This window comes from Varroa destructor, unplaced genomic scaffold, assembly GCF_002443255.2.
Source record: "Varroa destructor unplaced genomic scaffold, Vdes_3.0 BEIS01000004.1, whole genome shotgun sequence".
Classification (NCBI taxonomy): Eukaryota; Metazoa; Arthropoda; class Arachnida; order Mesostigmata; family Varroidae; genus Varroa; species Varroa destructor.
The window spans coordinates 18,094,017-18,108,766 of NW_019211457.1; the positions used below are offsets into that span (position 1 = coordinate 18,094,017).

Sequence of the window (14,750 nt, forward strand, 5' to 3'; positions counted from 1 at the left end):
GGATGCCTACAATGTCAAGAAGGTTATATTGAAAATGTATATGAAAAAATGTATAGGAACAAGGACTTACGCATCAATGTGTACCTAAGAGTCGAGAACAGTCTGCAAAAATGTATGAATAGTCGAGGTAGTTAAGTTGAACGCTTATGTAAGCAATCGATCGCATCATGATGCCACGAAAATATAATATACATACACATAACGACCTTCGCGCTTGAGTTCGCTAAAGCTTGCGTGCGTTAGTGTTCTCTTTCAAAGGAAGCTTTCCGTACCCCTCACTCAAATCGTGTATTTTTAAGTTATACACGAACTGGTCAGTTATCATGCTTAATATGATCAAGTAAAAAAGAACAATTATATTGATGCTTAAAACCATAATGCGTTATTTCAGCGGGCAAGAAGCGAACCGTTCTTTATGTAAAATAGTTTATGCACTATTTTTTATCATGTTGCGGCGTCTGCTGGCACTTACGGGTTTGGAAGGGGTCTCACTGGTCTAACTTCAATCGGCGTTTTATAAGGCATTACAGTCGCCTTCATACGCGGCTTTTTTGGTAATATTACGTTTTGAAAATGATATTCTCTTATCTTTCGTTTTAGGAACCAAGGAATAACATCAGTAAATCAATATTTATGTAACATTCCATCGCCCATAAATCGGTGGGGACCTAATCATAATATTTAAAGCTTTTTTTGATTGGAGCTGTTAAAGCAACCGAAAAGTCAGCGGATTTCAAAAATGACTTTTTTACACGAATGTAATAATTCAGGCTCAAAAGCAGTCATGTGACGTAGCGGAACACGGCACCTTCAATACCTTTATGTGCACATACAATAGTTAGCAGGAAAAAAACCTAGGACGGACGTCTACGAGGAGAATATGGCGAAAAATACTACTGACAAGTGGCAACAATATATATACCTACAACTTTTTTTTTGTTTCCTAACGGATATATTTTGACAGTATATGTTGATACTGAAAAAAATTGTATTTAGAAAATTAGTTATTAGAATGTCATCTGAGGTCCATAATCCGAGCCTCACTGGGATCCAAAGAGGCATTCTCTGAATTTATTTTTTAACAACATACACAACAGTGACGCCTAGTCACACTAGAGTCGTCGGAATATCTGCTTTTACTTAAAGCTTGCCGCGCCAACGTATGACCGCTCCCAAGGACGCGCTCATAGAGTTCAACTCTTCTGAAGAACTCACGAAGTGTTAATTCAACTCCATTGATTTTTTTTGGAATAAGGGATTTTAGTTCTATTAGGGACTCGATGAATTCCGCCACGTGACACACGAAGTCAGTCTTCATACCTGGAACAATGATAATAATGAAGCAGCTTTAGTTGTTAACAAAAAAAACTGCTTTTTCCACTACCTGAACTGTGCTCGCATCACTATGACAGACCCACAACACTAGATCTTAGCTGTATCAGAGCTAAGTGACTTCAGTTCTTCCAAACGGTATGCTAACGTTGTTGTGCCATACTGCCACTCTCCGGTTTTAAGTCGTAGAGCTTATCCCATAGGTGGTCCAATATCAGTTCCGCGCATTTTAACCATTACTGTAGCCCGCAATGCCATGTATCCATTACTTTACTTAATCCATTACTTAGTTTTAACTTTAATAAAATATACTGAAGACTCATCACAGGTCCGAGTACTCTCCCCGGACAGAAAATGGAACCAGTCCAATGACACCAAACACTAATTTTCACTATTTATTTACCCAAATGGGTAGGGCGCCTTGGTTAGTGCTACCAGGTTTTTAGACGCTCTACGGGATGAATTCACAGTAATACTGAAGTAATGAGTGGTAATGTACTAATGGCGGGTGTATTTACCTTACTACAACCCTCTCTGTTGTGCTACAGATTTGTTATACAACACTGTGCAACATTGACGTTCCACTAATCATCATCGGCCATCTTAACTTCTCCCAAATTGTTTCGCCATCTTCTGATTTGCTTACTACACACGCAAAATGTATCAACTCTTACCATGCTTCGGTTACCAATGATACACAAAATCGGAGTTTAAACACACTTTCATTGGGATAAGAAACGGATCTCGTTGAGCATTTGTCACTGGTTAACCTTCAAAATAATGCAACAAAAGCCATCCCGCCTAACTTTAGTTTTGTGCGTTAGGCTTTTAGCTAACTTTTGGTGCTAGGCCTAAGAGGTAACTGCGACAACTTACGAAGTAAAATATCAAACGTTAAAAATTTTAAACTTAACAATGTTAAGTTTAAAATCACACAAAATCTCGTCACCCTTCATATAACTGTTGATGCCCAAGGCAGGCCCTAATTCGTACAGTCTTATGTCTTCTTCATATATACAGTTCTACTGGACTCTTACGACTTTAATTTGTGTTCCCGGTACGCCAATTCCGGACTCAAAGGACGAGTTGCTTCCATTTCTGTCGTGTTCAATCTATAACGCCCGAACGATTATTGTAGAACATTCTGCCTCATTCCGCTGTCCGCCGCTTGTATCATCACTTAGCATAAAGAAGAGTTGCAGCAACTATGGTTTCTCTCACTTTTATATGACGTTAGATTACTTCCTAGGTTTAGGTTAATGTAAGGACAAATTTTATACTCGACAATATCCGGCTCAGCAAATGTTTTGCTTACTTTCTTGTTGAGCTCCGAAGATACATTGTCGCGAGATTATACCATAACTGTGTTATCCAAAACCTCTTTTCCCAAGTCTTGTTGCACCAGTATCCAGCAGGGTTGTCAAACCAACGTACAATGCTATCACGCTGTCTTTCAACTGGCTGTCGCGTCTTTAGGAAAACAGTGCATCTGCTTTTGACTGAAAACATAAAAGCTTGCTTTTTGACTGAAAAAGTAAGCTCTTATGTCGCGCAGCCTAGTTTTGCAACTGTCGGAAATGACGCAGGATTGCAGGACCGTGCATATCAGCAGTCTTAGATCATACCACTGCGTTTGTTTTAATAAACAAAAAGTGGCCTTTTGATAGAGTGGGTCATGGAACTTTACTTGGGCAACTGAGTCGCCAAAATACCCACTCGTTTTTCTCCAATGGCTTCTAGCATTGGTAGTTTTTCTGAAGCTTGAAAATGTTTCCGGCTACCTGCCCCTTATGGCGTTCTTCAAAAATGTTGTAGTGACCCTTAGTTATAAGTAATTTTCGTACTTAGTACTTATTACAAATGCAAAAAACAAAATGCAAGTATATTCCGTATGAAACCTAGTAAAAGAAATAGGCAGATGGCCTACTAACAGTGTACACGACAGGCTTTAAAATGTAGTTGACAGCGTGGCCTATTGATGCAGCTATTCAAAAATATGCAGTTTTGTACCGCTTGATCTCAACTACTGAATTTACAACGTGAATGTTCCCTTACGTCTCCACTGCTCGGGCCAGTGTATTATGGATACTATGTTATGTTTTTAGGTACATTCTTATACTATGCCTTGGCGTGGGAAATCCATTTCATGGAACCCAAGCCCACTATGCTTAAAAGTGCGCAAATTTATTTTCCACCGATTACGTTGGAAATATCCATTGGAGCGCTCTAGTTCATTTACCTTTTAGATCACCGTAATAAAGCGAAATGCTCTGTCTATGTAAGGGGGACCTTATTTTGACTCAAGGTCCAATAATCTGTGCAGAAAATCCACTGCAGGTCCTAAAGCCATTGCAAAAAATGGAAAATGAGGAACAGAAATTGTAATAGCTATGCGTGGAGGATGTGTACGTCGTTTTATGGACGGGGCATATCTGCTTTTATTGTTAATTTTATATAATATGCGCTATACAATGCCTGTTGTTGTGTTCTACACGCCGTCTGGTCCTGTAAATAAAGATACTGTCAATTCAGTGAAAGCTTTGAATTTAGGTTTAAAACGCAATTTGTTATGGGTGCCCTGAGTAGCATTTCCCAAGGTAAGATTTGTGAAGGGTTCCAGTGCTTTGTTTCGTAATTTAGCTAAGAACGTTCGGTATAACCTCCAGCTTCACTTCATGCGTTTCTTATAAATTCTGCAAGAGACAATTATATTTTAACTATACGGTAGCGGAACATCCAGTGCTTAGTTTATGAACTAATATATATATAGGCCAATGTAGGCCCTGAATAGAAAAATCGTCTAAGGTCTAGACACTTGGACCAAACGCAGAGCACTGGACCAGGATCATAGTCTATTTAGTACTGAATGAGACTATGATCCTGGTTCGTTTGTAATATAAAATTCCCGTCAATAAAGTGAACAAGCTTTGCTAGCCCAATGGCTAGCACTGGATTTTTCATTGTTCTGATAATAATTACACTTCCGCAGCTTCTGTATTGATGAGGTATAGATAATTAGTATTATTTTCTAACCAAAGGAGCGCTTCAGATGCTGTTTTAAATGACGAAGTAAGGGTAAGTACAATTACGTTAGCAATTTTGCAGCATCGTCGATTACGCTTCAAAGAAAATATTTTTCCTTACGTTTATATCGTTCGCGCTTGCCTTTGTTGTCTTGTTCACATGCTGAACAAACTAAGTCCTCACCGGGATATGGCATTAAGTAGCACTGCACCGAAGTGAAGGTTTTCTTGATACATCGTCCGATTTTGAGAAATTGTGAAGTTGGAGCCCCGTGCCCTTCTCGAAAGAGTTCCCTTCGCAAGGGGTAAATCAAAGAAGTAGAAGGTGCATTGGTTTTTTAGGCTTTGGTACCTTATGCTCCACTGCTGTAATTTCGGTAAATTAACGCTGAATTGAAAGGGATCATAGTTATCTTCAGGGATGAGTTTCTGTCTTACTGCACGTTTTTTAAGCATTGTGTTAGTTGCCTATTAAATATTATCCTCCCAAAATCTATCTACAGCTGTAATGCTTACTCTTGTAGGACATCTTGACCACCTTCCCAGCCATAGGGGTATTTAAGCGAAACAGGCCAGTCCGACACAACGAATACGAGTTTTTGTCCAAGCGGCGCGCGGAAAACTGATTTCGAAACGAACTTGAGGAAGTTCTCAAATGCATATAGATCTGTACCACGTATATGCTGATATACGTTGTAAATCTGTATAGAAGCTAGCAGTACACTAAAACAAAGCACGGCTGTGGATTCTGCCGACGCGTTCTTCGTCCCGTACAGACCTTGTGTATCCATTACGAGGACGGCTACGTCCTCGCCGTTTAGTTGACGCACCTAAAACAGCTCAAAGAAAATGAATAAATGATTGCTTAGAAAATCGCAGTAAAACACCGTGCCTTCTCTTTAAATTGTCTAAAAGCACCCAATACATTATAAAGGAAATTGCAAGGTGCGCTAATGTACGGACCTACGTGAATAAGAGATTCGAACATCGGTGGGGGACATCGAGAGCGTGTGACACTTGCCGGAGAGGGGGATGGGGTGTCTGTTGCCAGTCAGATTGCCTGCCTCAAAAAGTCGAAAACTTACCGAGATCGATGGAATGTCGTGCTCACAAGTCGTGCAACATACAACAAAATCTGCTGCCAGGAATCGCTACCGCAAAAAGCTAGTTGAAGACTAAACTCTCCAAAATAATAGATAATTCATTCGATACAAATTGAGCCTGTATTAAGCTAACGGTTTCATCTTAACTACTCGTTATACAAGTTTACGAGCTTGGAAGACCACGTACGTTTCAGATTCCAGCAAAGTAGCAGTTGTTACTAATGGGAAATGATGTTGTTCTACCTTAGAATATAATCTTCAATATTTTCCTGACTAAATTTGACTGAGACCGAGTGATATTAACAATTAACTCTCATGTATTAAAACAAAAAAATATTTTTCTTTATTTTAATATATATAAATCGTGTGTTTTATTTCAGTTGTTATGTATATACTAACTGCTCAAGATGTTTTTAAAGAGCGCAAAGTTCAAACCTTAAAAATTTCAGGCCATAACGCCACCCCTTCAGGGAAGTTTTCCCACTTAACAGCTTCGGCCTGTTTCCTTGCATGAAACCAGTCCGGCGCGCCCCCACTTCGTAAGTATCTATGAAAAAAACAATTACTTCTATAGCATATTATAATTGCGTCGTACACTGCTATGCTAATTTTATTAGGCATAGTTAATATTCTTTACTAACACAAATCATCTGTACTAGCACGTGGTTGAGCTAACCTTGAAGTAGACTATTTTCTACGGAGAAAATTAAGTTACTGAAAACAGGCCATGTGCATTTGTATAGGGAGTTCTCGTGTTCATCTTCACATATAACGCTGGAACTCTCTGCTTTCATATATTCGACAGTGATGAATCGCTAGCCACATCAGTAAATAATTGTAAATATCAGTGAGTTATACTTATAATCGTCAAGATTCGATCTTTTCTAAAGTTTGTTTCAAGTCAAACAGTAAAAATTAAAGTCATCTCAAAGCCACTTTGTCAAAAATTTTTGTATTTCACCTAAAAAGATTTCATGGTATTTTTACTAAATGTTTGAGTTGACCCTCCATAACTCCTTAGTACACGAAGACTATTCATCGTGTGTTGACGGCAGAAACGACGTTTGTTTAGCTAGCAGTTAACTTGAGTGATGTTACCAACCAGGGTTAACAATAATAAGTTCCCGAACGTAAACCCAGTTACAGAAGTTCGTAGGAACGTACCTGATTATACAGCTAAGTAGGAATCTCCTCTCACTACGCCACATTCCAGCTATGGACACAACAGCCACTTTCAGATTTTCCATCTCTCCATTCGTATCGAAGTATTTTCGCAGATCCGCACACCCAAACGCCTCCAATTTTTTATTTAATGAAAATATACATAGCGCATCTGAAGTACCATTTTCGATACGTTCTCAGAATTACGCCAATTTAAAACGGTTAAAACTTATATTGCTCATGCAATTCAACAGAACACCGTCATGTGCAGAGATTTTATCGGGTTGTCAGAAAAACTTTTTAGCTAGGGTAAAATCACGGATGTCGGATAATACGAATCGCATCAGACTGGCGTAGATTTTAGATTTCTGCAAAAATTCGCTACATTGTATAATCTTTTTCACTAGAAAGGCATAATTACTGCCCAGGTCTTTAAAAAATTGGGCTGTTTATAATCAAAGTACTTTATCAGAGGAAACGGCCCAACGATGATTTTTTATTTCGAAAATTTCGATATGAAAAGTGCTCCTCCAATGTAATGTTCGACCAATCACGAAAAAGTTGCGACACTTGCGAATGACAAGCTGGTGAGTAGCCATAATATCGCCAAAGGTCTAAGTATCCGTCAACTTATTTGAAGATGGCTGGCTACAGAAAAAAGTTCGATACTTGTGTGCCATATGAGTAAACGCAAAAAATCTACGCTAAGCGCACCTGCGAAGCTTTACAGGAGTGTAATGAAATCAAACCATTTTTAAAGCGATTGATTGCGACTGATAAAAGTGGATTACACACGATACTAATAATATCCAATAAGTGACAGGGCCTAAACTAAGAATATGATATGTGTTTAATGGGAGTGGAATGGACTCGTGCAATATCAGTTTCTGCCACCTGACAAAATGGTCGACTTCGACCTCTGCAGTCACCTACCATCAAGATTATAACAAACTATTGGAAAAAATCGACCCATAAGAGAAAAGAGAGGTTTTCCACCATCAAAATGGTAGGCTAACGGCATCTTCAGCCACCCAGCAACAGTTCAGAGAACCTAGATGGGAAATTCTAGTGTGTGCGCCAGATAGCTTGGATCTTGCACCACCGGGCTCTCGTCTGTTTTGGCCTCTGTAGAACTCCCTTAACGGTGTTCAGGGCCGCAAAAAGCAAGTCTCAATTTTTCGTTCAAAAAATACAGAAATTCTACACTGATGAGATTATGATGTAAAAATTATGGCAGGAGTTCGCCCACAAATGTGATGCATAGTTAAGTAATGACATTTTAAAAATTAAAAAAAAAATACTTGCCTTAACTTTGGCTTAAAATCGCTCGATACATTTTAATACAATTGAATATACAGAATACCCAAAACAACATTGTGGGTATCTCATAGTTCGACATTAAATTGACACCTAAAAGGGTTAGCACAATCACGTCTATATAGTTGTTTGACTTCACCTGGTTTTCTATCCTCAGTAGCCATCCCCACGAAGTCGAAGTTCGTTACCGTCTTCGAGATGAGCGCGAATGAAGATACGGCTTGCTTTATCCGTTACTCTACTATGACTCCGCCTAAAATCTATTTTCCTCGTGGTCAATAACAACGAAAGCTAGTGTCAAATATGTATGAGAATGACGGGCACGTTTAAACTATAATACACCACAAATAGAACCCCCGAAGTCAATTTGATGCTTCAGAGCAGGTGTACAATGCCTTAAATCTCGCTCCAGTGTGCATCGCCGCTCAGATGTTTTGACAAAAAAAAGCTTTCCCACACAGACGTTTCTGAAAAATTTTCTGACGGTGGTTTGATGCGTTGAATTGCTTTTTCTTCACAATAATCACCGTGTATGACTTAAAAATATCGTGAATGTACGTTAGTTCACAATGGAATCCGTGCATTGCCTTTATCGCAGTATAGAATTTGCGATTTTCCTATAGTACATGGTTTTACCGACCGAAAACTGACCAGGCTTCGTTTCTAATTGTATATGGATAAGCAGTATTGCATTTTCAAGCTTTTGCCCTTATTTTAATATATTTAAAATATTTATCATTTAAACATATCTTATCGATATAATATGTATGGTAGCTTCAGATGCCACTCGGTGTATTTGATATCGTTCACCTCAAGCAGGAAAAGCTCGGAATGATATTTCCAAATTAGCATACGCAGAGATACTCGTCTACACTCTCTTATTAACGGGTTTTCAGTATATCGTGTCCCCAATGTTATCATATAGAATCAAGATGAAAATGACGTTCAGCCCTATTGCCTCTTTCGGCTGCCGTTAAGTCCTCATTGTAGATTGGAAGTTGTCGTAACGCTGAGCGAACGCGTTTTTCCCATCAGACGGTCTGGCTGACTGAGAAATGACTGGTTCAAAACTCGCCGAAAACAGTAAACAAAAAATAGGCTTCTGTCACTTAGAAGTCTACTAAATCGTTGAAGTGGCTAATGAAAACAAGTACCGGCCAAAAATGTTTTTCGTATTTTGCGCGCTATTTTTAAGCGGCTAGACATTACTACATTTAGAGGGTTGGCTACTACCTGCGAGCCCTGTGGCCCTAAATCTAACATGTTATGTACTACATTATCACGAGAAAACCAGAGACAGTGAAATGTTGGGCGAATTTAGTGGGTGCTAACGCAGCAGCTAAAATATACTGGCTAAAATCTCAAAACGCTACCGTGGTAAAGACGTAAAGGATATTTCTAAATAAGATTTACACATGAATCTCATTAAAAAACATGTTATATAATGCCCAGATTAATCCACGCGTATTGTCTGGACGAATGAGTCTTCAGTATGTAATTCTAACTGACTGGTTTGTGAATTTAAATGTGAAATCTAATTCAATCTGGCCGGTTTAATTGAGCGGAACCGGCATTGAAATAGGGATTTTTATATCTGAATAATATCTTGAGAGCGGTATACATTTATAATAGCGCTCCCGCTAATAACTATATACATTTATAATAATCCCGCTAATCGACTATTAGTTCATACATTTTTTGCCCCGAAAATTTGCTCAAGGTTCTTCACGATGATTGCAAATATTTGGCAATCGTCCTATTATACGGGTGCCTAAATTGCGTGTGGTTGTATTCTTTTTGGCACAACAGCCTTATCTATAGCGCAAAATTATCTATCAGATCGTTAGCTAGAGATTCTTAGCAAGTTTTTTCCGTTTTCTTCCATTTTCAATATCAGTTTACACAGATCGATATAGGCCAGGCGATTGGCGCTCCATCCAGAAATCGATCATTTCCAGCAATCGTATTTTGTACCTTTCTTCGTAGAAACACAGAAAAGAGGGAAGGAGATTGAACATTGGGAATAATATCTTTTACGCGTTGAGCCTTTCTTTGGGATTACGCTTGCTTCGATGAGAGCAAAAATTTTATCGGGATTCGGGGTGTTGGTAAATAATCGCCACCGATATGCATATAGTAAAACGCCATAATTTTCTTTCAACATGTATTCTCCCGTTACTGGATTGATAGTTCTATAGAGGTTCCAATATTAGAAGTTAGTTTTTTCTCTACCGGTTATTTACAAGCAAAAGTAATCGAATTCAAACATTCGTCACCATCCATTTCCCTATATAGAGCAAACTTGTCCTAACGTATAAATGCAACAATTGCCTGACCACTATTTGAAACTGTGTTAACGGCATAAGCGCCAGGTTAGGTCACTTTCATTTATTTCGACTATGGCCAATACAAAGCTGGTATAGACTTTGGTTCTGTAAGGAACGCCGCTGTGAACCTTTGTGCTCCAATCGCTATAGGGTTAGAAGAGGGGCATCCAGAAACATCTCTAACAACAGGAACTATTTTACATACATATTTAGCGTACGTTTGATGATTGCGGAAATTATTAAGCGCTCTTAACGAGCGTAAATAGTTAGTCTTATCTACATAATTTACGATAATCAAGGGTAATTGCTAGGCAGAATAATGCCCCACAGAAGAAGCAATCGCAAACATAGCTAGAAAGCTACTGATAAAGTATTTAGAAACGCATTTATATGGTCAAGCAGGATGTACTTTTGTTACTTATCTATTGTTTTCAATTCTTTATTTAGTGTGACTCCATTAGAATTGCTCCGGCTTTTCGTTGTTATCGAGCTAATCTGGGTTGTTATTTGTGGAATAGTATGTGGAAAAAGTACGAAGGTGCGAAAAACATCCCAATGATGAGCTGTTTGCCGCCCACCTGAATCAACGTTGAAACACCCATTCCTTAAACACTTACAAACGTTTTCATTAAGTTTTTGCTACAGGTCGGAGAATTTACTTAACTAGAAATATTTTCCTTTGGCGATCTCTGGCTGCAACAAATAGTAAGGGTACTTTGAGATTTCTGAAACCTCCCGTTAGACTTTGTGTGGCTCTCGAATTATAAAACCAGTGAAAAGTTTCGCTCAGAAATGATTGCCGAATATGGAAGAAAAGTGAAGAGTGCAATACTTCGTTTACACAGAAACGCTGATGGCGCTATTGCTGACGATTAGACCGTATCGGACTGGCAAAATTACTGCCGGATCGCACTATGTAGACTAACTGGCAGTGCACATTATGAAAACATTAATTTATTGAAAAAAAAAAAGCGATAGACAATGAGATTAAGCATTGTAACACTCATGGAGAGTAAAAAATCTGTGACCTACTATACGTAAGAATCAGATGAATGATTGAAATGAATATTTCAAGTAAACTATTAGATTATAAGACTTTTTGTACCTTGGCTTATATTCAGGTAGTTTTTAGACGTTTCCTTAGATATTTCTTCATAAAAGATAATCCAGCAGTGTTGTGGCTCGAATGCTCATATGCTCAAAATCGAGCGTAGATGCGTTTCACTCGTACCGGCTAGAATCAGGCGTCCGGAGCAATGCTTAATTGAAATTGTACTGGACGCGTTACTCGAAGCACCACTATTATCGGTAGCATGACTCATAGTGACTTCGTATAACGTTGTCGATGTTGGAAGGTCTTCGCTTTGACAAATATGGGCATAAGTTTCAGGCTGAATTAGGAAGTCGCAGTTGGCCCTTTTTGGGGTGAGGTTGCCCGGGGCAAGCAGAGACTTTATCGGTCTTTACAAACGATTGATACATGTGCATTACTTAGTATTAAAGTGCACTATCTTTTGTTCCTAGATAAGGTTGTCGTTAAGATGTTTGTTAGCTATTCCCCATTATATTGAGGTATTTACGTTGGCAAATAGGAAAGTGGTCTATCATCATATAAAACTTTTCCAGTTTGCGAAACATTTCAAGTTCTTGTCGACGTTGGCAAAATCGGCTCTTTGAAAAGTTCGCCAATGAAAACTTCAAGTTCGCCATGTATTCTTCAGTTCTCTGTTCAGTGGATCGAAGTGTTATTTATGGTATTGGCGTTACATTTCCAAAAAATATGAAGTACAAAAAAGTGTATGAGAATTTGCGTAGCAATTAGTTCACATCGAACTCTCGTAGAGATCATATTATTTAAAATGTTTCGTATACAGTTGATGAACTATATCCGTTAAATTTCTCGTTTTGATATATGTACAGAAGCGAGACCTCACAAGGTTCTACTTCGCAACATAAGTTTCCGGACTTGACGTGCCTAGTATTCTCATTTTGCGATTTTTAGGCATTGGTGTGTGTAATGGGCCACACGGGTGTCGAGGTACAATTTTGCGGGTAAAGGGAAGTTGCGGAGATGCAGTTCTTAACGCTACGAAACAAGATCTCAACGACGGTACAGACCTTCGAACCTGAAACATTTAGTTGCTTAAATACGATCCTACATTTAATAAATGCAGCAGTTTCAATGAAGGGTTGTTATATGTAAGGGTATTATTATGCACCATTACCGTAAGTGCCATGAAAGGGTTGTAAGTTGATTGCCAGTTGATGCCTTTGTGGAATCATCTAGGATTTAGATCTTATTTAATCGAAAACGCTCAGTTCAGAATCGATTTAGATCATTTGTGTATTCCTCAAATCATAATAATAATAGCTACCAAAGGCTTCCAGCTTAAAAGTTGAGCCCCTGCTCCCGTTCTTAAAAGTAGCTATATTGTACCCATTAGCAAACGTTTTCGACCCCTTGGTCGATTCTCGGCCAATTTCCACACCAGCCATTCAAGCATCAAAACACTTTAATTTTCAGGTTCCGTGCTGCCCTTAAACATTGCTTCGGACGGGTGGTTCCTTCTAGCATGAAATTAAATGTGTCTACACGTGGTTTCGAGCCTAGGTCATCTCATTTTCCCAAGTCTACTAGGCCCCCACGTCGCCGCTGCACCATCAAAAGGACCCCGGCGTCATTGATACTAAAATTAGGTGCGTCATGGGTGCCAGATTACATGGTCACCGAACAGCTTATTCTGCGCGTAACCTAAAAAACAACACACGTTTCTTTCAGTTATCTTCGTATGTTATCCTATAGTATAATCGGTATGACCGTGTGCTTATGAATGATTGTCAAACTATTAGGAATAATGTTGGTTTGCAACACAATATATATTGATGCAAATAACAAAGCTGCTACTAGCGAACTGCGACTTGCTCGCGTTCGAACAGCCTTTCATACGCAGGTCTGAAGTGCATTTACCTAGAAGTTATGATATAATATTCGCAGCACGTATCTTTACGTTCAGTTGTATATACTGAGATACGTTTTGCAACAAGCCGCTGCCGGCCATGTGGCGTTATAACTCGATAGCTGCATGGCGCAGTTCGACTGATGATAGTCAATATGGTTTACATGGGTCCAAGCTCTTGTTACCGGATCAATTTTCACCAGTACCTTAATGCCGTCTTTGAATTTCCGCGAGGCACACCTTATTCGTTCGAACCGCGTCTTTAGGCGTCGTTACCCGTTCTGGGGCAATCGGTGCTCGTTCCGGCATAGTTCCGCCGCATTCTGCCTTGAGGCGTTCTGACAGCCGTATGGCTCTATGGAAGAAGGGCCCTATAGCCGAAGCCGAACAGCCGAAGAATATTTCGAATGGTTTTTTTTCCGGTCCTCGCTTTGGGATGTGTTGAACGAAAACGTTATTCGAGACGGCAGCTTCTGAAGCAAACTCTGTCCTTCCATCACCAGGCACCCCACAGTTTCTATTGCCGTCCATACCAGCTTATTGCACCGTGTATATCCGATAGTCATCTTAAATGTGACCGAGGTAATTATGTCAGAGGTAGCCTGCGACTCGCCGCCATGTAAAACGGGTGACCTTGTCCATCCCGACGGCGCCGAAGCTCTGCGAAATTTACAACGGCCAAGCTACGGCTCCCGATTTTGTCCCCTAGACATACACAAAACGGTTTGTAGTTCAGTTTTTGGTCGGAACGCCCAAAAAGCATTTTTGATAATATCTTCGTATGTTGCAATTCCAGGGGTTCGTCATTCAGTTCACTTTCGGCTTGTCGTAGGGGCTAATGGCTGCCTCCGAAGCGGCCTATTCTTATTATTGCATAAAGTTGGCGAGAATATGGCTTAAGAGCGCTTAACCACTGCATTGCTTGTACAGTGTTTCACTTCCGGAGCAACCAACATACTACAAAGAGTTGCCTGGCCGACCTAGGTAAATGAAGGCCATCTGGCCTTCATTCGTCTGGCCGAAAAAAAGTGCGTTCTCGGACACCAGAGATTCGAAGAGCCTTGTATATTTTATTACACGATACGCAAAATTTTACCTATCTATGTACTTACTATTGCTGCTAGTGTGCATTGATGACATCAATGTGCCTGAATTACGCCGTTATTTAGGAAGGTATCGCGACGATTACAATTACTCGAACTGGCCGAACAATAAGCCCGATCATCTGTGCGGAAAATCATCCCGAACTATTCGATCGAAACAAGAAGTCCTGCATAAGTTCAACGAAAATATGCTCCAATGCTGGTTCCCTACTCTTAAGGTTCACCTTTCCTGGACGCGGCTTTGGCACTGCGAGCGTCTTGAAATTAGGCTGCCCTGCTCGGCCACAAGGCCGCGTACGATTTCAGTTATCCCACAACGCTGCCACCAAATTTCGAGCGCGTAGAGTTTCGCTGGAGCTAATCGGCTCATAACTTCCTGCAGACCGCCAAACCGACACTTTCTGTGTTCTATGGTGAACGCTCACTT

The 14,750-nt window shown here is 39.8% G+C and overlaps 1 protein-coding gene across 3 annotated transcripts; it reads right to left on the bottom strand.

Annotated features, from left to right (window-relative positions):
- Nucleotides 1-1,009: 1,009 nt before the first annotated feature.
- LOC111250271 (atlastin-1-like) lies at nt 1,010-8,630 on the bottom strand. 3 transcript variants are annotated; one of them, XM_022805221.2, is made up of 6 exons: nt 8,076-8,630; nt 6,623-6,791; nt 5,894-6,005; nt 4,872-5,185; nt 4,477-4,649; nt 1,010-1,320 (listed from the first exon to the last, which is right to left on the bottom strand). In XM_022805221.2, exons 1-6 carry the CDS (start codon nt 8,098-8,100, stop codon nt 1,079-1,081), a joined length of 1,035 nt encoding a protein of 344 aa, XP_022660956.1. In that variant the 5' UTR covers nt 8,101-8,630; the 3' UTR covers nt 1,010-1,078. The 3 variants fall into 3 exon arrangements, with proteins under 3 accessions (XP_022660956.1, XP_022660957.1, XP_086844033.1); XM_022805222.2 differs by lacking the exon at nt 4,477-4,649 and having other exon boundaries at nt 1,180-1,320; XM_086987907.1 differs by lacking the exon at nt 1,010-1,320 and having other exon boundaries at nt 4,592-4,721.
- Nucleotides 8,631-14,750: the final 6,120 nt, after the last annotated feature.

What these genes read in the sequence shown, in the direction of transcription:
- LOC111250271 (XM_022805221.2), bottom strand. Translation starts at nt 8,100, where the DNA reads ATGGCTACTGAGGATAGAAAACCAG. An exon ending in TATGGCCTGAAATTTTTAAG is followed by an intron (nt 5,186 to 5,893) that starts GTTTGAACTTTG and finishes GAGCTGTTTTAG; the next exon opens with GTGCGTCAACTAAACGGCGA. An exon ending in CAAGCGCGAACGATATAAAC is followed by an intron (nt 1,321 to 4,476) that starts GTAAGGAAAAAT and finishes TCATTGTTCCAG; the next exon opens with GTATGAAGACTGACTTCGTG.